We start from the raw sequence: 25,927 nt of genomic DNA, 5'->3' as shown, positions 1-25,927 counted from the left end.
GACTAAATAGAGAGCAAGAAAAATGAAATGAACAAATACTTTCTGCATGTTATTCTCGTACGTACAATCTACCTCCTGCTGAAGCAGGATGACTACATTGGTTAATTTAGTCAATTTAGACAAATCATGTGTATATATTATGTATTTAATTATAGATACTGTTCCTCACAATTTGAACCTTCCCATGTACATTTGTTCTTGCTTTGATAATCTAAATTCTGAACTTTCTTCAACAGGGAATGAGTTCTCCAATACCTGTTCCATCTGGAGGCTCACGTCAAAGTTATGATCTGTCATCTCCTGGCCACCTTCCAGATCAGGGGAGAGTAATGACACCACCAAATTCTTCAGGCCGTGCATCAGTAGGAGCATCAATTGGTAAGTTCATTCTATTTCACTGTGTACATAGTTTTTGTACTGCAAATTTTCTGTGTGGTAATGTACTATTTTGATATTTCACCAGATCAGGGGAGAGTAATGACTCCACCAAATTCTTCAGGACGTGCATCAGTGGGAGCGTCGATCAGTGAGTTTATACTATTTCCTTCATTGCAGATACTACAAAATAATATTTCATGGAGAATTCTAATGCGTTAAAATTTTCTGTTATCATCCTATATTACAGCTCTTGTTTTCTTCTTGTTCTTCCTCTTCTTCTTCTTATGTCTTTTTTGTTATTTTCATACAAATTTCATTTTTCATCTGGTTTACATACACCAAATACCTGTTGCATCACGAAGTTGTCTCAATTTCCATTTCCTTACAGCCATGTTACTGCATGTTAATGGAATTATTTTCTTTCCACAGACTTCGACCTTACCTTTAATCAGATTGTACTCATTCATTCTTTCATTCATTCACTCTCACCTACTGTGTTGTGTAGACCTCATTATGAAGGAGAGCCTTCTGAGTTAGGGAACAAATCAAGATGTACATTAGCAGGGAGAAGCAGCTGTCATAAACTTCAACGATGTACCTTTCTAAGAACTGCCAGTAATGTTTATTGGATGATGTTTATTAATAAAGAGATTTACCTGCATCCATTATATTCTTGAAATGGTTGTTAATGAAAATTTAAGTAATCGAAAGGCAATCCTTCATAAAGCTACAGCTTTTTTACTGTCATTATTCAGAGATAGTTTATATACCACTGCATATGCTACTGCTCTGTATTGGTGTCAGTAATTATTTGTGTAAAATAATTGTCTACATACCGTTAGAGTGAAACTTTATTTTACAGTGTACATTATTATTTACAGTGCTAATGGAGTTATAGTCCCAGAGCCCAGATTTTCAACTAACTTTCAAGCCTGGTTAATGAGGAATGAGTTTAATTTCTTGTTGGAAATTGCGTGTTCCCTGCTTTGCGTCGGCCGCTATCTTGATGGTGGTGGTTTTTTTTTTAATCCTCATTTGGTCATGGCAATCGGCATTCGATTCTGGAACCTTTGGGACATTATTTGTTTGGAGTTGCATGTATGGGTCTTTGTGAGACTAGGACTTAAAACTATTTGTTGAAAGTCAGTTCCAGGCCTGTCTTACTTGTCCTTCATCTTAAGATTCTTTCTAGGTGAGGTAGTTCTTTTATAATATATGTATTCCCTTGAGACTGCAACTTTGCCACAAGATGTTCTTAAGCTGCTGTGAACTTCACGTACTATAGAATTATGGAGAATGCTACTCACCATTTCCATTTCTTATTCCTATGTTTCCACAAGACATTTAATTATAGGTAAGTTGGCTAGTGTTTTACATACAGAAAAGTTGAGACTAGATTACACATCCTTTGTCCTTTTTGTAGTTACATAAGGAAGCAGATAATGCTATGACATTAACTATAATGCTAATGGTAAATATTGTGAACTTGTTCTTGCAAGAAGACCCATTCCACTTGACAATGGCCAGTGATTGCTAGGTCAAAGCTTGTGGTATTTTGACCGCTTGACATGGCTGAAAGCCCGAGGGTTTAGGGAAGTAGACACCTGTTCTGCTTTAAGGAATGAAGTTCATTATTAACAGCTATATGTTTGGATTTCGAATGCACACATCAATGTGTGTGTGTGTGGGGGGGGGGGGGGGGGTGCTTAAAGGGCTTGATGTTGTAGGACAAAAATATGAAGAGTCTGATGCTGTGCTGTAAAATAAGCCCACTGTCATAGATTACTTATATGTAAAGAATTGTGTTTTGAAAAGGGGGGGGGGTGAGAGTGGGTTTGCATGTAACTTAATGCATTCTTGATGATACATATTTCTTAGCCTAATTCAAAGTGCGATTAAGTGATGGAGGTTTTTAGCTGAGCCACATTAAGAAAAGAGAACTGTGCAGTTCTGTGCAATCATTAGTAGATGTTACACTTCATTTCTGAAGTGTGGATTGTATGGAATTACTATTAAAGGCTTGTGCTTGCAGTCTTCATGTAGGATTTCGGTACACGCCCGTAAGATTTCTGAAATAATTGTTTTGGAATACTGTTCCATAACTCTGCTGTATTTGTAGATCGGTACAAACATAGAAAAAAAGACACTACCTCACCTTATGTTCAGATCCTACAACCATATGTCTGTACCCTGACAGATTGTTGTGGACATCATGCAAAATATGCTATCAAATGTTCCATTAATGCATTCAACCTCGGAGAAAGTATGTCTTACATACTATTGGACATGGACTCAGTTTATCCTCATTTCACCAGTCTCCATACAAAAGTAATAAAATTGCTTAGAAAATAGATATATCCTTCACCAACAACTCTTTCTCCACATGTTGTAGCTTTTCTGCTTGCAATTTAGATTCTTCACCTTACGTACAGCAGTCATTTGTATTGGCAAACTATTCAAACTTATGATTAAACAAAGTGCTTATTTTATTTTTTGTTCTCCCAAGATTATTTTCTGTACTCTTAAATGTGTAGCTAGTCATGATCCACTTATTGGGTAAATGTTTGTGTGTGCTGAAAAAAATTGCACCACATCAGGGTCCCACTACTTTACATACACTCCTGGAAATTGAAATAAGAACACCGTGAATTCATTGTCCCAGGAAGGGGAAATTTTATTGACACATTCCTGGGGTCAGATACATCACATGATCACACTGACAGAACCACAGGCACATAGACACAGGCAACAGAGCATGCACAATGTCGGCACTAGTACAGTGTATATCCACCTTTCACAGCAATGCAGGCTGCTATTCTCCCATGGAGACGATCGTAGAGATGCTGGATGTAGTCCTGTGGAACGGCTTGCCATGCCATTTCCACCTGGCGCCTCAGTTGGACCAGCGTTCGTGCTGGACGTGCAGACCGCGTGAGACGACGCTTCATCCAGTCCCAAACATGCTCAATGGGGGACAGATCCGGAGATCTTGCTGGCCAGGGTAGTTGACTTACACCTTCTAGAGCACGTTGGGTGGCACGGGATACATGCGGACGTGCATTGTCCTGTTGGAACAGCAAGTTCCCTTGCCGGTCTAGGAATGGTAGAACGATGGGTTCGATGACGGTTTGGATGTACCGTGCACTATTCAGTGTCCCCTCGACGATCACCAGTGGTGTACGGCCAGTGTAGGAGATCGCTCCCCACACCATGATGCCGGGTGTTGGCCCTGTGTGCCTCGGTCGTATGCAGTCCTGATTGTGGCGCTCACCTGCACGGCGCCAAACACACATACGACCATCATTGGCACCAAGGCAGAAGCGACTCTCATCGCTGAAGACGACACGTCTCCATTCGTCCCTCCATTCACGCCTGTCGCGACACCACTGGAGGCGGGCTGCACGATGTTGGGGCGTGAGCGGAAGACGGCCTAACGGTGTGCGGGACCGTAGCCCAGCTTCATGGAGACGGTTGCGAATGGTCCTCGCCGATACCCCAGGAGCAACAGTGTCCCTAATTTGCTGGGAAGTGGCGGTGCGGTCCCCTACGGCACTGCGTAGGATCCTACGGTCTTGGCGTGCATCCGTGCGTCGCTGCGGTCCGGTCCCAGGTCGACGGGCACGTGCACCTTCCGCCGACCACTGGCGACAACATCGATGTACTGTGGAGACCTCACGCCCCACGTGTTGAGCAATTCGGCGGTACGTCCACCCGGCCTCCCGCATGCCCACTATACGCCCTCGCTCAAAGTCCGTCAACTGCACATACGGTTCACGTCCATGCTGTCGCGGCATGCTACCAGTGTTAAAGACTGCGATGGAGCTCCGTATGCCACGGCAAACTGGCTGACACTGACGGTGACGGTGCACAAATGCTGCGCAGCTAGCGCCATTCGACGGCCAACACCGCGGTTCCTGGTGTGTCCGCTGTGCCGTGCATGTGATCATTGCTTGTACAGCCCTCTCGCAGTGTCCGGAGCAAGTATGGTGGGTCTGACACACCGGTGTCAATGTGTTCTTTTTTCCATTTCCAGGAGTGTATATGGTGCAGCAGTAACCTCTGATGGAAACTTTTTCATTTCCCAGTACAGAAAAGGAGCTTGGTCTTTTGTACAAGTTGAGTAGAATCTGATAGGTATCTGATGGGCTTGAGATGTCTTACATTGTTGAGTGATTTTTGGACGAATATTACAGCCTTCGGTAGTGAAACAATTTCAGAAGGCCAAATTCAGTATTTTGGTCTCCTTTCTGCATTGTCTCTTTTGGTGCCAGTGTGGTTGCTGAGTAACTGAATACATTATTTTAGTCCTCTTACTGACTACTTCGAATTTTTGGTGAGATTGGTTGACAAAATTTTACCTTTGAATTCATAGACTGGTTCCATCTTTGGTCTCATTATGTTCATTTTGGCTTTGTTCATCTGTTGTTTGTCAACAAGGCTTAGGCTTTGCAGAAATCTGTGATGAAGCTATCTTTGCTTCAGTAGCAATTTTTTGATACAGCTATTGAACTACAGTGGGATTTCCTTCATACCTTAAGACTTTGCTTTGCATATACAAGTTTAAGGCATACTTTAAAAGTATTTTCAATTTTATCCATTTATATCCACATCTTTGTTGTCTTCACTCTGAAACCTATTGTGTGCAAGCCTCTCCATCTCTGCATAACTACTCCAACGTGTATCCACTTGAACCTGTAATTGAATATTTAGTGCCAAATGTTCAGATACATTGTTTCCTGTTGGTCTTACTAAGCATAAATATGTCCATATGTTATCTGACATTTCTTGTAACACTTGTAGTTAGCCGCGCGGTTTGAGGCGCCATGTCACGAACCACGCGGCCCCTGCCGCCGGAGGTTCGAGTCCTCCCTCGGGCATGGATGTGTGTGTCGTTCTTAGCATATGTTAGTTTAAGTAGTGTGTAAGTCTAGGAGACACCACCTTAACGAAACACTGTCTGTGTGGGCGAGGGGGTTTGTGTGATCCAATGAAGTGGAGGGCTATGCCGGCGATGGTGTAACTACCGGCAGGGCCTCCCAAGCCAGACAGGTCTCCATAGAGGATCCAGACAAAGTGTGTCTCACAACGTCCCGTGTAGTGTCCTGTCCTATCCTATTCTGTTCTGTCCCATCCTATACATTCCCTTCATTTCCTTTTCCTCCTTGTGATTGTGTGGCAGCAGACACAGTCCCCTAATGTGGACCGCGGAAGATCCTTGGAAACCAGAACAACGTTGATGCACATAGGCCTTACTGCGAAGGGATGGATAGCGTTCTGTAGTCGTGGTGAAGACAAGCTATCTAAGGGGTAAGGCCCTGAAATAAAACCTTGGCAGGTGTCCAGGCCATGAGGTGGCATCCCCACCAGGACACTCGGGGGCTGTGGGCTGATAACCCGCACCACCAAAAAACACATATCACAGAAACTAAAAGGAGAAGCAGCCGGATGGTTCTTAAGGATATGACCTTTGGCCTGAAAAGGAAAACCCGTATCGGTTTTTGGAATGTGCAAGACCTGGGCAGAATTGAGGCAAATGGCCAAAGACAGAGACGGATGGCGAGTTCTCCTGGATGCCCTATGCCCCCATAGGGGCCAAAGAAATTAAGTCAAGTCAAGTAAGTCTAGGGACCGATGACCTTAGCAGTTGGGTCCCTTAGGAATTCACATGCATTTGAATATTTGCACCTGTAGTTATTGATGTTATAATAGCTATACAGTCACTGAGATTTCCTGTTGTTTGTTAATTGATTTGAAATGTGTGGGTCTGTTAATAGCTAGGAGGCCCAAGACATTTCCCTCAACATCCGTTATCCAACTAATGACCCAAGGTATTTTTCAGAAGAAATGTTCAGAAAAATCTCTCACAAATTGCTCTCCCTGACACCAGTTTTAATGAAAGTACTAGTGCTGTATAGCTGGCAAATTGAAGACTTCCGCTGCCACAATAGTGTGATCAGAAAATTTACCTGTGATTTCACATAATTTTCTGTGCAACTGTCTGCTGCTACTTGTAACGAAATCATCTCTGTAGCAACCAACATGAATTCCAAAAACACATACCTTCAAAAACAATACCTATGCCCTTCCCACATGATTCCTTAGTTCCATGGATAGAGATAACTTGGGGAATCCAGTTGTTTAAACCTTTCAAAATGTTTAAGTACCATGGCAATGCATTACAACCAAAATACGCTTATATCTGATATATGAGCAGGTTTTGCGTGGACTAAAAATGTATTAATGGGCAGAATGCAGCACGTGATCCTGGGCGGAGGTTATCTAGACATTCAGAAGTATTTTTAAAATGTGTCCCAGGTTATTGTGGTATGAAATTTACTGAACCACAACTGGAGTTAGTTATAACATACTAATATGTGGCAGTTCTAATGTGTAGGATTAGGAAGTGGGACAATCACATTGGCTTAACTGTTTGTAAAGCAAATAAATCTTTATTTATTGATAAAATACAAAGAAGCTGTCATTTTTATGTGAAATAAATTTCTCGCGAACACTCGTTCAACCCATAATGGAATAGTGTTATATCAGGTTGGACTAACTGAGGAAATTGATCATATACAAAGAATGGTAGTCCAAGTGGCCACAAACCACAACTTGCCCTGACAGCCAGTCTCACATCTCCTGCCTTTCAAACTTCACAGAAGTTCTGCTGCAACTTTGTGTGACTAGCACTCCTGGAAGAAAGGCTATTGAGGAGATGACTTAATTACTGGCTGAATGAATTTTCGCTCTACAGCAGAGTACTCTGTCAGGAAGTTTCAAATCGGCACACACCCCACTGCAGAGTGTATACATTCTGGAAACAATACCCAAGACCATGGCTAAGCCATGCTTCCACAATATCTTTTCTTAGTGGAGTGCAAGTCCCGCAGGGTTACAGAATTTCTGTGAAGTTTGAAGGTAGACGATGAGAAACTTGCTGAATTGAAGCTGTGAACGCAGGTCATGAGTCTTGCTTGGATAGTTCAGTTAGTAGAGCAGTTGCCCACAAAGGGTGAAAGTCCCAGGTTAGAGTCTGTGACGTAACGCACTCTTTCTGACATCAACGGCGGTTCCGCAACATAAATTGTCCACCTACCTCAATACTGCTGCAGATCTGCACACGTAACTCCTGACTGCAGCTACTTAAGAGATCTCAGAAAAAGCGGTGTTGAAGAAACTGAGATTTCATAACTACTCGTCGGAGGCCACTATAAGTACAAAAAAAGCTGAAAATAGTCTTGTGAACACTAAAGAATAAATCAGAAATGGGTTGCTGTTCAAATTTCTAAGTTCAAAGGTCCTCTTAAACTTGCATTAGGATTTCTTTTGTATTGCTATTAAGCAAGATCATCAGCCCACATGTGTTCAAATCATTAAAGTTCCTGTTCACAGTCCTCATCACACTCAAACAGCCAGAACTTTTCCTATCCAATTCTGAAATCATTTACGAGAGTAACACAGTCGATAAACTTCTATTTACTTTTGCACTCGGCATTCAGTGGTTGTCTTTATTTAAAGTTTTTGCTTGCCATAAATACTCAGTAAAGAAAATTTACTTAGTACCACCACGCTTTTAGTTCAAGGTTTACACACGAAATTTTCTCCAGAACAAAATATCTCTCGACTCTTAAAATTTCACAATAGTTAATGGTAAACACCAGCTACCTTTATCACTGTACTGAAACGCGGAAGTCACAATCACTTCAATTTTACACATAATGCATTCGGACACATTCAGCATGACCAGCTCCTTCGAAAGCTAGTCCACCACTTCTTTCTTCTCTCTGCCACTACAAGCCTCTCTATCTCATGCTTTAGGTGGCAAACCATCTCACTTCTTATTGGCTGTATAGAATTACGGCCAATCAGAACTGACTTTCAGGGCACGGCTCGCGCCAAAATCTAGCAAGAACCAACCACTGCCCTCAGCTCATTGACGTCAGTAAAATAAGCAACTCAAAACTCTCTTGTTAAACAAATAAAATGTAATAAACTTTGAGCTGTAACCTTCTGAGGGTACCCAGCACGTCCATGTCTAAATTGACTTAAATAATTAATCTCTAACTGGACAGTATTACCGTTGTCTTACAGCCAGCCTTGCTGTTCTGTAAATATTTTTCATTTCTTCTTACAATAACAACCTTCTGATGTTTCCACAGCACTTAGCTCTCTTACTTAATATTACTATAGTGAAGAAGGATAGACGACAGTCAAAAGTTCTGAATGATGAAGAGGAAGAATGATAACACGAAATGAAAATTAAGTAGCATTGTCATTAACTCGAGTCCTACTGTTCGTCAAACACTTAGCCTTGCAAAGAGTGCAAAGCCCTCTGAGGTTTTTAGTTATTCCTGGCTACATCTCGTTTTTGTACATATCTCTTTAGGTCAATAATATTTCTTAAGCCTAGCAGTTTATGAGACTTTACAAATTCTAATCGGTAAGCATCAGGGTGAGGTTTCTCTATTATCCTAAATGGGCCCACGTACTCATCAGTAAACTTTTTGGTTTCTGAGGAGGTAAGTTTTTTTGATTTGTCCTTGGTCTTTATTAAAACTAGATCACCTATTTGGAAGCTAGTAGGATTAGCTCTAGCATTGTGTCTCCTCTTTCTTTCCAGTGCCTTCTTCATTATAGTAGCACGTGCTAGTTTCTTCTTTTCTTCCATAGCTAAATCAGTAAGACCAGGGAATTCTACAAGATCAAACAAAATGTTATTTGCCCTAATTCCACACATTAGTTCTACAGGTGCAAATCCGTTGGCTTCATGTTTAAGATGGTTAATGACCACCTCAAAATACTCTATGTAGTTGGCCCATGCAGAATGTTTCTTGTGGCAGTAAGTCCTACATAATCGGTTTAGTTCCTTCATGGTCCTCTCACAGGTATTACCTTGAGGAAAATATGCTGAGATCTTAATATGCTCTACCCCACATTGTTTTAGGCACTCCTCAAAGCTCTTAGAAATAAATTGTGGCCCATTGTCAAATAAGATAGCTTTAGGCACTCCTATATTTACAAAGTTATCCTTTTCCAATTTGCTTCCTATTACCTTAGCATTAGCTTCCTTGAAAGGGTAAAATCTAACGTACTTGGAAAAACCATCTACCAAATGCACATACACTTATATTTAGGCCAAACAGCACCACCTTATATTGATAACATCTACCTTCAAATAGAAATGCCATATACTTTCTTGATTCCTTGGCTAAAGGAAGATTCCAGTAACCACAGGTTACATCCATGGATGTGAAGAATTTTGCCCCTTTAAACTTCTGTAACAGTTCTTCTATATTTTCAGGTCTGTCACTATCAGGTAATACTATCTTATTCAAGGCTCTAGCATCTAATACTAATCTGATCGAGCCATCCTCCTTTGGTACTATAACCGGCGGGTCGTTATAAACACTTATTGCTCTTTCAATGATCCCCCACTCTAGCATATTCTGAATCAGGCCACGTACTGCTTCCTTGTGCACTTCAGGAACTGCAAACGGTTTTTTGAAAAAATGGGCACCCTTTTTCACTGTCAAAAAACACTCGTAATCTTTAAATAGACCTGGCTGATCAGAAAATACTCCTATATACTTAGTCAAAATTTGTCTTAGATCATTTCTTTGTCCCTCATCTTGGTCACTTAATTCTAGCAATTTATCATTGATCCTAGCTCTGACACTATCCAGTTCAGACGGATCCACTTCTTCATTTCCACCATACTCATTATAGCCTTCCATTAGTTTTGTTGTCCTGCAAATACAGATTGGCAAGTCATTTAGTTCTTCATCCTCACTTGGTCTCTTACCTATGAATGGTATAGTGATAAGGTTACCATTAATTCTTATAATTACGTCATTGGTCCCGAAATTTACCCATCCTTCATGTTTACTAAGAAAATCGGCACCCACCAGCATATCAACACTTAGTCCACTAATTACTAAGAAATTCTGCTTAATTGCTACCCTCTTTACTACTATGGGTAGAAATATTTCTTGCTTCACCACCTTTTTGGTTTTTCCCATTGCTACAATTTTATTTAGGCCACTTACTGGCATCATTACTACCTGCTTATTTGCTGGGAGTTCATTAACAAAATTTTGGGACACAGCACACACCTCTAATCCTGTATCACTTTACATTTTCATCAAAAACACTTACCTCTATTATAGGCTGTCCTACATACTCTTTTATTTGCAGGTTCTACCTCGTCTAGTAAAACCTGCACCGTTTCCCTTCTGTCAAAACCTATGTTCTGTGTGGATATCATATTTATGTTTACTGGGTCTTCCTCATGCTTAATATTATTACTACTAGTGGCAGCTCCTACCAGTCTGTCCACTATCGCTAAATTGGAAAATCTTTCTAGTGTTTCCCTTTCTGTATTTACATCTGTTTCTGTGACCCTATACCAGGTGTCGTCAGCATTATGTATTTCCTCCTCTTCACTACTCTCAATTACTTCAAATAACCTATCAAGCACCCCTTCGACCGCTTCTCCATTATTGATTCCACAACTGTCAGACAGTTCCTCCTCTGTTTCGCCGTGCAGATTTACCTCCACCTCCCGATTCAGAACCTTATTATTGGTACTGATCTCCCCTACAAATGTGTTGTTATTACAGGTGTTACTACTACTGTGCTCCCTTAACTCTACATTGCTTAATTACCTTGCCTCTTGCTGCTCCTAGTTATTCTCCCCTTCTCTCTTACTGACTACATTAATACTAGGTGGTTGTACTGGTGCCGTTCTTACAAATGGTTTCGCCAGCGGGTTCAACTGGTAATGTTGTTGTCTACAAGCACCAGCTTTCTCGTAAACTCTTAGCAGTTTTCCTATCGAGGTACGTCACCACTAACTGATGTCCTCCGCCAGCTGGTTGCGTCATCTCCTGACAGCTGTCTACAGTCGCCATACTGACCTCGGTCACTGACCCGATTATCATATGTCCAGCCTTTCCCTCGTGATCGACCTCTGTATCCGCGTCCTCTCTGTACACGCATTCTGTTTAGGTTTACCTCGGCTCGATTTTCATTCTGCTAACAGGATGTCGATACTCTCTCCTCGCGCTGTCCTCCTCTTTTAGTACAGTTTCTACACGTTCGAGATATTGCACGAATTTATCTACATTATCTCTAGGTGCAGATATAATCTTATTCTTCCAATACCAAGGTAGCTTATTTTGTACACCCATAACTATCTGTTCAGTTTCTACCTTAGTACTAAGATAGGTTAGAGTATTACCCACCTCTGTACGAATCTTTTTATCCCTTCTTTCTTGGGCTTGTATTTTTCCCCAGACCAAAACTGATTTAGCACATCCATGTGTTTACGCTTTCCCCAGTGCTCTTCAAAGAAAGCTTGCTTAAATTCCTGTAACTTATTATATTTATCTGAGGCCAAGTTTCCCCCAGATTCTTGCCTCCCCCAATAAGTTAGAAGTAATAAACCCGATCTTCTGCTTATCACTCCGCACTTTAGGCAAGATATCCTCAAGTCATTCCAAAATTCATGTGGATGTACACTTTTATTTGGATCAAACTTGAGAAACTGATGATGTGTGATATACGCAATCTCAGTGGATTCTATTATTCCTCTAGAAATAATGCTACCACTACTGTTAGTAACACACTGTTCTACTTTTGTTATTCGACAGTCATGCTCACACAGTTGCTCATTCACACTGTTACTGAATTGGTTAAGATGGGTTTCCAAACCAGTGACGTTATTCATTACCTGTGCCCCAAGTTTTTCACACTTATCTTTACTTTCTTTCAATTTACATTCTAATGCTGCATAACACTGGTCAACACTCATTTTCTTGCCAAGGATATTTGAGTGGCTTTAGGGTGGGTTAGTGGTGCTGAGGACGAATATAGCAACCATTTATGCAGTTTGGCTCTAGTTTTTGAGATAATGCATGATTTATTCAAAAAATTAGAAAAAATTGCTAATACTGAACTCGAGCGCTACAAACTACAATGAAAAAAGAAAATAATCTTTATAAATAGCTTCTATGAAAACCTGATAGGCATTTGCCCACGTATAAAACATAATTGAAAAGTTTCTCTACAAGTATATCATTTTCCGTCCATGACGAACCGCTTCCTGCACGCTTTCCTTTTATAGGTCTCTTCAGAACAGTCATGTTGCAGATTCCAGCAATAATCTGCCATCATATGCCTGTCCCATCTTCCTTTATATCCTTCCTCTATTCCTTTCATATCTTGATGGAACCGCTCTCCTTGTTCCTCACTGAAATCACCTAGATTACAAGGAAATCGATCCAAGTGGCTGTGAAGGAAGTGCAATTTTATGCTCATGTTAGCTCCTAAGTTTTGAAAGTTAGTGAGCATGTTTTTGACCAGTTCCTCGTAATTGGGAGCTTTATGATTGCCCAAAAAACATTTTACAACAGCGACAAAACTGTTCCAGGCCGATGCTTCAGTGACAGTCATGACACTTGTAAAATTGGTATCGTTGATGAGCCTGCGAATTTGAGGACCATCAAATATTCCTGCCTTAAGTTTTTCCCTGAGTCCAGGGAACGTATTGCAGATGTATGTGAAGCAATTAACATTTCTGTCTAAAGCTTTGGTGAATTGCTTCATTAGTCCTAACTTAATATGTAATGGTGGAAGAACAATCTTGTCCCTACTAACCAGAGGTTCATTAATGATGTTTGCTTCACCAACAGCCATATGTTCCCTTGGAGGCCATGATTTCTGCTTCCAATGTTCGTGCTTTGCCCTACTATCCCACATGCAGATAAAACATGGGTGCTTTGTGTATCCACTTTGTTGTCCAAGCAAGAAGTTCACCATTTTCAAATCAACACAAATCAACCACTGGTGCTGCATATACTGAATTTTCTGCAGAACCATCTTGATGTTAGCATATGCTTCACAAAGTTTTGTTGAGTGGGCAATTGGAATAGATGCGTAACGATTGCCATTGTGTAGGAGAACACATTTTAAACTTCTAGTGGAACTGTCTATGAAGAGACGCCAGTCCTCTGGTCTATATTCCGGCAGCCCCAATTCAAGTAAAAGTCCAGGTATATTGCTGCAATACACTATAACCTCTTCTTGGTTGAAGTATGGAAGAAGGTTTTCTTCTCTCGTCCGGTAAGCTGTTATTTTAACACTTGGATGAAGACAGTTCTTTTCCTTAAGCCTGGATGCTAAGAGTTCTGATGCTTGCTTTGAAAGATTGAGTTCTCGTATCAAGTCACTGAGCTCCTTCTGGTCGAACTGCTGGGGTTGTGTCTCACGTCCTTCGTATTCCGAACCACTACTTGTACATTCCTCGCCGTGCACATCGTCATCTGATGATGTTAGCGTGGGTAATGTTGTGAAGGTTGGTACAGGAACATCGTTGCTGTGCACCACCGGTCTTCTTGCTGACTCCAAATCGGGATATTCCCACTTTCGTTTTTTGAACCTATTAAAACCTTTCACATTAACAATGCAAAAATGGCAATCATCTGTATGGTTCTTCTGCTCTCGCCATACCATACGCACTCCGAAGTTTAAGCTTCACCTTTTTCGTTTTGTCCACTGCCGTAAGCACTCCACACAGCATTTACAAACTTTTTGGGGTGCCCACGCCTTGTCTTGATCTCCAAGTTTAATTCCGAAATATGCCAGATACGCTTCCTTCACAAAAGGAGTGATATTGTTCCTGTTCTTTTGAAGAACGTATTCACCACAAATGTAGCAGAACTCATCTGGATGCTTCACGCAAAGACGGCGTGAAGAACTCATGTTTTCCTAAAACAAAATTGCACAAATACTACATATTATGCAGAACTTTCTTGTATTTGCATGTCAATCACATCCAACAAACATCATTAATTGTTTTGTGTGAAATGAATACTCACCTCTTATTTGCTACGTCACGATGAAAAGGTTCTATCTCCTTGAAGCTGCACTGCACATGTGTGTGACTTTCGACCATCGCCATTTTTCTTGTTTACACTGAACGCTACCTATCGGCTGTTGCGGGGATTACCTCGGCCAACAAATGAATGTCGAGTACCGCCGAATTCAAATCTGCACAACCCTCAATATCTTCAACACACGCACCGCACAACAGGACTGAACACATGCTGACAGTGTGATGTTTGCATGATGTAATCCTCAACCACACAGATGCACTCCCTGAGCACAATTGTTTAATGAAGATAGTACAATATCACTAATTAAAAAACAGGTAGCAAATACATTACACCATATATGGACCCTGCAGTCGATATTATCCACATGAAACTCTCATTTCCACAAATAACCTATATCTCAAAAACCAGAGCCAATTTGGAAAAAGTACAAATATACTCGGAATGAGTATCATAACAATATCCCATTTTCGTTCAAACTTCCCTGGCAACGAAAAAAAAAAAAAATATTTTGTAGAGCTGTGTAATTTATTTCACCATAGTTTTCCACCACTTGGATATGTTCACGAGTCTTGACTATCTCTGATTTAACATGTACTTTAAACTGTTGGTGGTCATCAGTAACTTATTCGATCTGTGTTGTTAATTCACTTTTTACTTTAACAATAGATTGTGTACATCCCTGTTTAACCTGATTGATTTCAATTCTTACATTATTGTTAAGCACTGCCATGTCGCGCTTGCAAAATTCTCTTAGATCTGAAATTTTTTTATCTGGTTTAGATTCTATTTCAACACCCATATTACTCATTTTTGAATCTAACCCACTCATTTTTGTATCAATATCAGACCGCATTTTACTTATTTTAGATTCCATCTCATCACTTAATAACGTACCCATTTTTGTCATATTAGACTCTAACCCACTCATTTTTGTCAATAGATTCATTAACATTCCTGCTACACTATCTTTTGCCCCATCATTGACTGACACAATTTCCCGATCAATATTAGCTACCGCAACAGGTAGTTCTGAAACACTGGGATCCGATACATTCTGTTCCCCCTCCGATCCATAATTACCATATAATGAATCTGACAAAGTACTACTAAAATTTGCTTGTGATACATCCAAACTAAAGCTCATGGAATCATTAACTTCTTCCCCTTTTTCTTTCCCCAAATCTACCTTCAGCTTGTCCTTCACACTTGTCTGCTTACTTTCAGCCATTTTATTCAATTTCTGCACACTCGCACACAAAGTTTTAAAGGACACTATACTTAACTTTGTGCTTCTGATGTCTCCGACACAGCTAGCTGTAACTGCGGGTCTGACCACCACTCGCTGTGCCAGCGTACCAGTTTATGGGCCACCACTCAGGTCAGCACTGCCAACTGCTTTCGTTGCCGGTGTCATGTCGTCTCTCATAGCTTGTGTTCTGCATGAAGTCGCCACTATCCGCCACTCCATTCGGAGAGATATAATTGCAAATCTGTCTGCCAAGCACAGCAAACACTATCACAGTTCATGAGCTATCACTTTCTTTCTATCCACGTGTTGATAGTTCACTCATAATATTCATCCTTTCACAGTTCCTATTTATTCACGAGCATTTTTTCACAGTCAGATTATCCCAACACTACTGCTTTTCTAGAAAGTAACCTACCTCTGCAAACTTTACTAATGTTTTTCTCGGCCGATCCAGCACCAATTGCAATGTAACGTGCTCTTTCTGACATTGACGGTGGTTCTGCAACATAAGTTGTCCACCTACCTCAATACTGCTGCAGATCTGCACACATAGCTCCTGACTGCAGCTACTTAAGAGATCTCAGAAAAGCAGTGTTGAAGAAACTGAGATTTCATAACTACACATCGGAGGCCGCTATAAGTACAAAAAAGTGGAAGGTAGTCTTGTGAACTCTACAGAATAAATTGGAAATAGGTTGCTGTTCAAATTTCTAAGTTCAAAGGTCCTTTTAAACTTGCATTAGGATTTTTTTTTTAATTGCTGTTAAGCAAGATTATCAGCCCACATGTGTTCAAATCATTAAAGTTCCTGTTCACAGTCCTCGTCACACTCAAACAGCCAGAACTTTTCCTATCCAATTCCGAAATCATTTACAGTAGTAACACAGTCTATAAACTGCTATTTACTTTTGCACTCGGCATTCAGTGGTTGTATTTATTTAAAGTTTTTGCTTGCCATAAATACTCAGTAAAGAAAATTTACTTAATACCACCATGCTTTTAGTTCAAAGTTTACACACGCAATTTTCTCTAGAACAAAATATCTCTCGACTCTTAAAATTTCACAATAGTTAATGGTAAACACCAGCTACCTTTATCACTGTACTGAGACGCGGAAGTCACAATATCACTTCGTTTTACACATAATGCTTTCAGACACTTTCAGCATGACGAGCTCCTTTGAAAGCTATTTCACCACTTCCATCTTCTCTCTGCCTCTACAAGCCTCTCTATCTCATGCGTTAGGTGGCAAACCGTCTCACTTCTTATTGGCTGTATAGAATTACGGCCAATCAGAACTGACCTTCAGGGCACGGCTCGCGCCAAAATCTAGCAAGAACCAACCACTGCTCTCAGCTCATTGACGTCATTAAAATAAGCAACTCAAAACTCTCTTGTTAAACAAATAAAATGAAATAAACTTTAAGCTGTACTTTACGTCTGGAATTTAACTATATAGTCGTGAACGTTCTGGCTGTCTCTTACATATTCAAACATGCTTGGACATCCGTCATCCACTAGTTGGGGAACCACTATTGGATTCGTTCCTACAATACAAAGCTGGAACACTTGCAAGTCCCTATACAGAATTACAAACTGAAAATTTAATATTGGCGAATGTCCCACATACACTCACACAAGTACTCTCTTTCACACTCACCCTAACACAAAACATAAATATATACTTGAAATTATTAAAGTTATTACTACAGAAAAATTACGAAAGGTTTTCTAAAATGAGAACTTTGCAAATTTGAATCTAAACACTGAAGGTGTTTTCATATCTTTTCAAGTAATCACAGTTGCGAAGTATATATATATATATATATATATATATATATATATATATATATATATATATATAGTTTTTTAAGTGTCGGATAATTACGTTTTTTTACTGACTTTTTTTTTTTTTTTTTTTTTTTAACTTCCAAATTGACAGTTATTGACTTCATATTTTGACTGTATAGTAGAATGTGTTGCAAGGATAGCTCCCATTTATGTAGTTCAGAAAAGCTGGTGCTGGTGGAAAGGATCCAGAGGCACAGATTGTGGAACAGCTATTGAACTCAAGCATATTGTGCCCAACAGCTAGTTGCACTGCTGGATGGTCAACTTTCTTCTTGGGCACACTTTGGCGGTGGTCATTCATTCTGGTGGACAGCTGGTTGGTTGTCATGCTGACATAAAAAGCTGTGCAGTCATAACAGCAGATTTGGTATATGGCACAGCTGCTTTCACAGGTAACTCTGTCTCTAGTAGGATATGATAAGCATGTGACATGACCAGAGAAGGAAGTGGTGGATGGTGAATTGGGCAGGTCTTGCACCTAGATTTCCCATAGGGATACGACACCTGTAGCCAGGGGTTGGAAGTAGGAGTGCCATAGGGATAGACCATGATGGTGGATAGGTTGGCCCACATCCAGTGATGCTGATGCTGTTGTCAGGTGGACTGCAAGTGGAACTTCAGGGGCACTGTGCTGGCTATCGGGTGGTGACATTGACTCAGGCAGCTGGAATGGTGTTCACATTGGCAATGGCGGCAGTGTGGTATCAATCTCCATTGGCACCATACTGGGCAGTGCCAACAGCAGTGGACGTAGACTTGTAGATGACTGGTGTTGCAGGCGCCATTGGTGTACTGGGTCTGTGAGAAAATATTCTGTGGCCAAATCACTGACACAAAAGCACAACAGCTGGTTCTGGTGATGCTGATGTGCTCACAGGGACTGAGGAATTGCAACCCATGCAACCCCCCCCCCCCCCCCCCCCCTCACAGATGATGTGTATTTGAGACTGTTGCTGAAACTTACAACATTTACCACTTCATTCATTGCAGAATCACAGTGTCACATCAGAGTACAGTTGTCTGTAACTTGAGATAAAGTTCTGAATAACTGTTGTATTAACACACAGTCGTATCTGTGCTAATATGATACGGTCATCATAAGCAATGATGAGAGGTGGTCATTGATTACGCAGAGACTGGGCTTAGTGGCACAAAAATAACTTTCCACCTGCGGCATCATAAGGAAACATATGGGGGCATGTATGTCTAAGATTCTTTGATGTTTCTAGCAGTAACTGTCCTTACTTGTGATGCCATTGTGAGGTACCATCTTTTGCATGAGACGTCGTTCTGCAAACAACACCGCAAATACAGTGCAATCCACTGATCTGTTCCATTGAACCAGATGAATTCCTTTGTATTTCACTCCAGTTCATAAGACTGATTTTATCAGAGAACTTTTGTGGTATAAATACAGTTAACTGTGCAGAAAGTGCTCCAGGCTTATTACGTGGTAGAATATTTTGATCACCCTCTCAAAATAGTGAAACGTCGACAGTCTATGTATGCAGCCTTACAATAATTCTGTATCTGAAGATGACTCATATATATGGATGACTGTCTGACCCTCCCCACCCCTCATGAAGTCGTTTTCTGTCACCTACCCAACCTACAGGACATTCAAGTCCACTCTTATGCAACACCCCCTCCCAGCCCCTTGCCACAGGGATATGATCCCTGTAGTAGACAAAGGTGCAAGACCTGCTCAATCCACCCACCCAGCACCTCCTGCTCCAGTCTCATCACAGACTTATCCTATTGCATCAGTGGCTGGTTCAGCTTTGAAAGCAGCCATGTCATATACCAACTCTGCTGCAAACACTGCACAGCTTTTTATGATGGTACGAGGGTGGTTTGAAAAGTTCTCGGAATCACCTCAAGAGATCAGCGCTAGTGCAACAAGTTGTTCACGTGATATTCATTGGACTGTTGCCTGTAAACAAGTGCCATGTCAATGCTCTTGGAAGAGAGCTGTGGTGGTGATGTGGCTCTGTTGTTGTTCCCATATAGTGATTTGCAAAGATGGAAAAAAATAGAGATTTGAGCAGTGATTAAGTACTTCGTAAAGAAAGGTATGAAAGCAGAGGACATTCGTGCTGATTTCCAGAATACACTGGATGCTCTGCTCCTTCATTTCAACTGTTGCCAAGTGGACAAATGAATTTAAATTTGGTCTGGAGATCTTAGATGGTGATCCACACAGTGGTCGGCCAAGATGTGTTGCTACTTCAGAAATCATTGCAAAAGTGCACAAAATGGTCATGGAGGATTGCCGATTGAAAATTCATGAAATTGCTCACACTTGCCAGTTGTCATCCGAAAGAGTATATCAATTTTTAACTGAAGAATTAGAAATGAAAAAATTGTCGGCAAGATGGGTGCTGCGACTCTTCCCTCCTGCATTTCTAGCCAGAAAACCACCCGCTTCCCTCAGAGCCACTAGCCACCCACCCTCAGTCCCCGTCCATCTTCCTGTCTCCCACCTCCCAACTTCCTTTCCTTCTCCCTCTACCCACCTCACCCAACACTACCCCCACCATAACCACTCCACCTGCCGAAAAATGGCACTGTTCAGTTGGCACCATGCGGGCATCATAGTGCTCTCTCTCTCTCTCTCTCTCTCTCTCTGTGTGTGTGTGTGTGTGTGTGTGTGTGTGTGTGTGTGTGTGTGTGTGTTTTCATCAAAGGGTAGCTCTGAAAGCTAGCAGGTCTTTCTTTTATGTGTGCTTATCGACAGCTCGGTGCTTCTGCTTTTCATTGAGTGGTCTCCTTTAATTCAAAAATATGTAGTGTATGCAGAGTGATATAGCAATCTAAAAATACTGACAAAACACCAGCAGTGGGCCATTACAGTGCCAGACAGAAAGTAAAATGAGAAATTGGTTAATAATACCTTCATGACAGAGTTGCTGCAACAGCTTAACACTGTGATTTTTTGAGGAGGAAGGAAGTCATGATTGTGAAAGAGAATCATGACTTTGGAGAATTGCTTCAGACTTGCTCACAAAGGTCTACAGTCCAAGACTATCAATTGTAAAACTGTCTTACATAATTTAGTAAGTTTTGAGTGCTTTTGAGTGTCTGGAAATAATTTGTGTTACAGTATTACAAGTTTGTTCCTATAAATATTGAATTCCTTTGAATACAAGATAAATTTGCTGTAAATTTGAATCCAGAGCTTAACCTGCAGTCTTGATTTTGTATTGACCTTGATACACATTAAAAATTGGCCGATTCAGGCAGCAACATGACTGTATATCTGACTGTGTAGAAATCACATTATTCTGAAACCATAATTCAGTTATTTCCTGAAAACCTATGTCGGCTTTGCATCTAAGTTATATCACACCAGTGGCATAAATGTACTTCAGTTTTAAAATTTTGACAAACTTCACTAAAATTTTGAGTTTTGTCTTTAACTATATTTACATACTGATCAGCTTAGGTTGGCAAAATACTGTAGCCATTTGCAGAAGTTAAACATTCACCATATATGTTTTATTCTTATTCATTAGGTAGATTGAACTGCAAAATGTCAAAAGTTTTGGTTACCATCGCATAATATCTTCAAACACAAGAAACTGCTTGAATAAAGCTTAGAGCGTCTTGCATTGTGTGTTGGTGACAGGGTTAATCTATACTGTAACAGTAGACAGACTGCCTACACTGTGTCAAGATTTGCATGGCCACAGGAATACACCCACTGGACACACACTACATGGAAAGGGATGTTTTCTGGTGTGACGAGTCATGATACAGGTGGTGCACACCAATGGTAGTACATTAAAAACTTGATGAAGTGATTTACACAGTTTGTGGGCAGAGCACCAGTCAGTCAGGTGATTGAGGTATTCTGATGTTAGGGTTGTTTTGTTGTGTTTAATTTTGATTTGTGAAAAAATCTACCATCTCTTCCAAATGAATGATATAGGAAGCTGTTGTATGGCCATTGCACCTGTTGTTGCATATGGCACCCTTCAGGTGATCTGTACTGTCATTTGACAGTGCACAGTATCCCATTACTCCTGAATTGTCAGAATGGTTTGATAGATGTTAGGAAAGTGCTTGTGTAACCCACATGCCATGAAATTCGCTCATTGAGCACATATGGGAAAGCATTTAGCAAACTAAATGCAACTTCAGTCTAGCTGTGACCAGTCTCTGTGAATTGGTGATGGCAGTGGAACCGTCGTGAATCAGGATAGCTCTCCATTACTTAGTCGTGGAGTCTATGCCATATTTTGTTGCCATCATCATCAGACCAAAAAGATGTGCTACACAGATATATATATATATCTCTAATTCTATTACTCATGAATATGTTATAAACCTTGCTTACTGCTGCAAATGCTAGTAGTTTGCATGTATACTTTTCATTTGACATGGTAAGGCAAATGTCGCAAGAAGACAGTAAGAACAATGTAAGCTGACAGTAAGGATAATTGTGAACAAGAAACATCTGTAGGCATCCTTGAACATGGATATTTTGATCTGACAACCATTTAGCATGTAGTAGATGGGTCACATTGGATCATTGTTGGTGGATGTACCTTGAAGTCCTCAGGCAAGCTTCAGAGGCAGCTTAGCATGATGGTGGAATCACAATTGTTGCTCAACAATTAGGAACAGCCATGTATGTGTGCAATGATTCAGATTCCTGTTACCTGTAGAAAATATAGCAGCCTTTAGGATAATAAGGTGAAGATAGTCAAGAGACAGCAAGAAGAGATCACGACATGGACTCAGTGAAATGTTCCACTAAAGCTACAAAGGTATCTTAAGCCATAATGAGAGTTTCTAACAAACATGGCTGGTCAGCTTCAACAAATGTGTTGAAGTAGGTGTGTCTTCAGAAAGTACCTGGAGATTTGCCTATAGCATGGTAGAGCATTAAATTTCTATCGCCAGACTCTAGCTTTTTGCCCATATCGGGCATCAAGGAGAGCAGCAGTTGGTAGTTCCATTGCAACAACACCGAAGAGCACCACCGCACCATCTTATTGTTATTTTGTGTTAAGGCCCAAGAGACGTGACCAAGAAATGATCAAATCTGATAAGCCACATTAATTAACATTAAGAAAGTGAAAGATACCTTCCTAAGTGTTGTTAATGATGTATGGTTGAATGATAATTTTCTCAGCATGTGGGGAGAGGAAATCTTGGTCCCTTTCCTGAAACCAGGGATGTACCCGATAGTACTAAGTAATTAAAGTGTTGACATCACTATAAAAGATCCTAGAATTCATGATCAACTGGTGTCTCATCTGTGTCCTAGGTTCCAAGAAACTATTAGACTTAATAGTCTTGGTGTATGTTGCTTAATCTCAAAATATTTTGGTAACGGCAGTGTTGAGCGTGTTTATCGTATGAGGGGCATTCAATAAACAATGCAAAATGTTTTTTTCTGAAAGCAGGTTGGTTTAATTCAGGATTCAAATACTCTATATTATTCCCCACTCCTGTGGCTATAATACCCTACTTGTTAACATAATCTCCATTCAATACAACAGCCTTATGCCACCTTAGTGGAAGGGCCTGTATGCCCACATGATACCACTCAACTGATCAACATAAGAGCCAATGTCTTGCTGCATCAATAACCTCCCCATCACCTATTTACTCCTTCCCACAGAGTGCATCCTTCTTTGGGCAAAACAGATGGAAGTTGGAAGGTGTGAGATCCGAGCTGTAGAGTGGATGAAGAACGGTCCAGTGAAGTTTTGTGAGCTCCTCTCAGGTGTGCAGATTTGTGAGAGTCCTGTAGTGCAGCGAGTTGTTTGATTGTGATGCAGCACATGGGATATTGGACAGGTTTGTGTGACTTTGTTGCAATGATGACAGGCACTTTGCTCAGTGACTCGCTGTGCTTTTGTTCACTGCCAGGTTTCCGTAGACATTCTGAAAGCACTTATAAATATCTACGATGCTCTGGTTTTGTGCCAAAAGAAACTCAATGACAGCTCTCTGCCCAGAATGGATCTCCGTTACAGACACCATTTTGAAGGCTGCATATGGCACTGACACATATTAGAACTTAATAAAGCTATAAGGGCTGAAAATGTACCACAACAAATTTTGCATTTTTTCAACCGAAATTGCCCAAGGAAAAAGTGTGTTGCATCACTTATTGAATGTCCCTCCCCACCCCCACCCCCCACCCCACCCCCCACCCCACCAATACAACTATAACATTACATACCCTACTCTCAAAAACTGCAGGCTCGTACAGTGTCACATTTGGAATAATGTCCAATAAACACCTTGATCGAGCATACTTGTCTTTTCCTTAATGTTTTATTCCAACAGCAGTTGCGTTTCAGATTGACACAGATTGCATGTTACAGAGTTGAAAAATTTAGACGCCCACATAAGTTAACAAGACCTTGCTTTTCGATGCGTTATTGACTGCTAATGGTGTCATAGTAGGTCACCAACTTGTAAGTATTCTAATAATGGGACCAGAAGAGCATGTGACAAACCCACCATTTCTGTGACACTCATTTCCTTTCTCTAAGCACTATATTCTAATCTTTTTCAGTGTCAGTTATATCAACTGTTTTTTTATTTTTATTTATTTATTTATTTTAAATCTGCATACAGAAGTTATCAAACAGTTTCTGTTCATTCTCCAGCATATATCCTCCACCATTCCTTTTCTGTTGCCCACCCTCCAGGTGTCATGTTGATTATCATTTCCATGGTAGAGAGATGACCCTGTATTCTTGTTGATCACTGTATATTGTTAATTATATCTGTCTTTTTCACACTGGCGTAAGATGTTCCAAAGACTTCATCCAGTTTTCATGTCTCTGATGACATGCTGACTTCTGTCTGCTAGCAAACCCTTGCTACACTCACATTTATTCACATGTTCGATAAGCAACATGGTTTGTTAAATGCACTGACAGAAAAAAAATTGAAACACTGAATTAATGTAGAGCAGGGGTTCTCAACCTTTTTAAGATTGTGATCTACTACGTGCAGTTTAGTCCATTTAGAAATCTACGGACTTAAAAATTCATAAAGGTTGAAACACAAAACAACACTGAGCCAAAATTAACCATTTCCATTACCTATACAAAATACATAAAAGGTAATTTCTCTCCATCAAAGTTGTAGGCCTACTGCTCAATTTTAAAGATATTACATAGGTGAAAAAAATTAAAATATACACCATCATACATGTTGGAAAAAGTTTAGTGAGATACTTGCCTTTCCATAGTCTGAAAGATGAGGACTGATTAGTTTATTTCTACACTTATATTTCTCTATGTTCATAATTGAAAACAATGCATTGCATAGATAAGTTGATCTAAAAAAAACGATAAATTGTGGAGAAGGTTTTTACAATCACTTTCCAAAAGTACCTTCATTGTATTCTGACTTTAATTAAATGTTATTTTGAAATCAAATTATTTCCTCTTCAAGTTAATACTCACTACAAGAGAAAAAAGTACCCATTTTGTTTGCAATATCTTCCACATCCGCTTATTGTAAATGATGAACTATGAAAGCTAGAACAGATTTCATTGCCCTGAAATCTGAAAATTGGTTTAGACTCTGTCTTCATTTCTATCAGGCTGGCTGTATACTTCTTTGCAGCTTCATGATCCAATGACGCTTGTAGATCCGACAGTTCTGACTGTGTTTGAGGAAAGTTTTACACATTTAATTTCTGTAACTGTGCTATCCAAAGGTAAAGTTTTTGCATGAAACACTTTATAAAAGACATAAAAGTTATAATGGTTTGGTTTTTTCCTTGAAGTTCTTTGTTTAACTTATTTACACGTTCCAGTCACAATAATGACCACCACCTATGTTCGACATCAGTGTGCAATAACCACTCACAGACAGCAGGTGACAGCACAAGCAGTGGAGGGTATAAAAGGCATGAAAGGAGGACGCAGGAGTTAGTGCAGTCATTGTCGTAATGCGGAAATGGAGCAATTTATCAGGTATTCGAAAGGGCATGTTCATTTGCTTGCAGGACAAGGGTGGAAGCATTTCCAGAATAGCTAAGTTAGTAAACTGTTTGCATGCCACTGTGGCTACAGTATGCTGTGCATGACAAAATGGTGCTATCCAAAACTGACACGTAAGGAACTGTGGTGTACCATGGGCCATAGATGATAGAGGTGAGCGACTGCTGTGGAGGTGTGATTAGATGTGCAACTGTTGAGCAGCTGACCACTCCGATGAATCAAGGGGTTACTCAGAGTGTCTCCTCAGTAACCGTTCTGCGAATATTGCTACGTATAGGCCTCCCCAGCAGGTATTTGGTTTGTGCATTCATGCTGCCTGCTGCTCATTGGTAGTGAAGGCTGGAATTTGCATGCCAATACCGCAGTTGAATCTCCACTGAGTGTCGACAAGTGGACTTTTCAGAAGAAACACGTTTTATGCCCCATCGGACAGATGGCATTGGTGTGTACAGCATGTAATGTCCTCACTCAGGCTGCAGGAGGGAGCATTGTACTCGTAGGAATGTTTTCATGGTATTCAGTGGGTGATCTCTGACTTGTTTTCAGATGTGGAAAATGAGGATTCACTAGCT

At 40.5% G+C, this 25,927-nt stretch overlaps 1 protein-coding gene across 1 annotated transcript in view; it reads left to right on the top strand.

The window, feature by feature from the left end:
* Nucleotides 1-25,927, top strand: part of LOC126248708 (oxysterol-binding protein-related protein 8) — a 211,432-nt gene that overhangs the window by 11,882 nt on the left and 173,623 nt on the right. Inside the window, exons 3-4 of the mRNA XM_049950002.1 lie at nt 237-378; nt 464-526. Of these exons, the coding sequence (XP_049805959.1) occupies nt 237-378; nt 464-526 (205 nt within the window). The remainder of the gene's footprint in view (nt 1-236; nt 379-463; nt 527-25,927) is intronic.

Source organism: Schistocerca nitens, chromosome 3 (assembly GCF_023898315.1).
Source record: "Schistocerca nitens isolate TAMUIC-IGC-003100 chromosome 3, iqSchNite1.1, whole genome shotgun sequence".
In the NCBI taxonomy this organism is placed as follows: domain Eukaryota; kingdom Metazoa; phylum Arthropoda; class Insecta; order Orthoptera; family Acrididae; genus Schistocerca; species Schistocerca nitens.
Note: the sequence above shows the minus strand (reverse complement) of the source record. Positions and strands in the feature narration are given on the sequence as shown.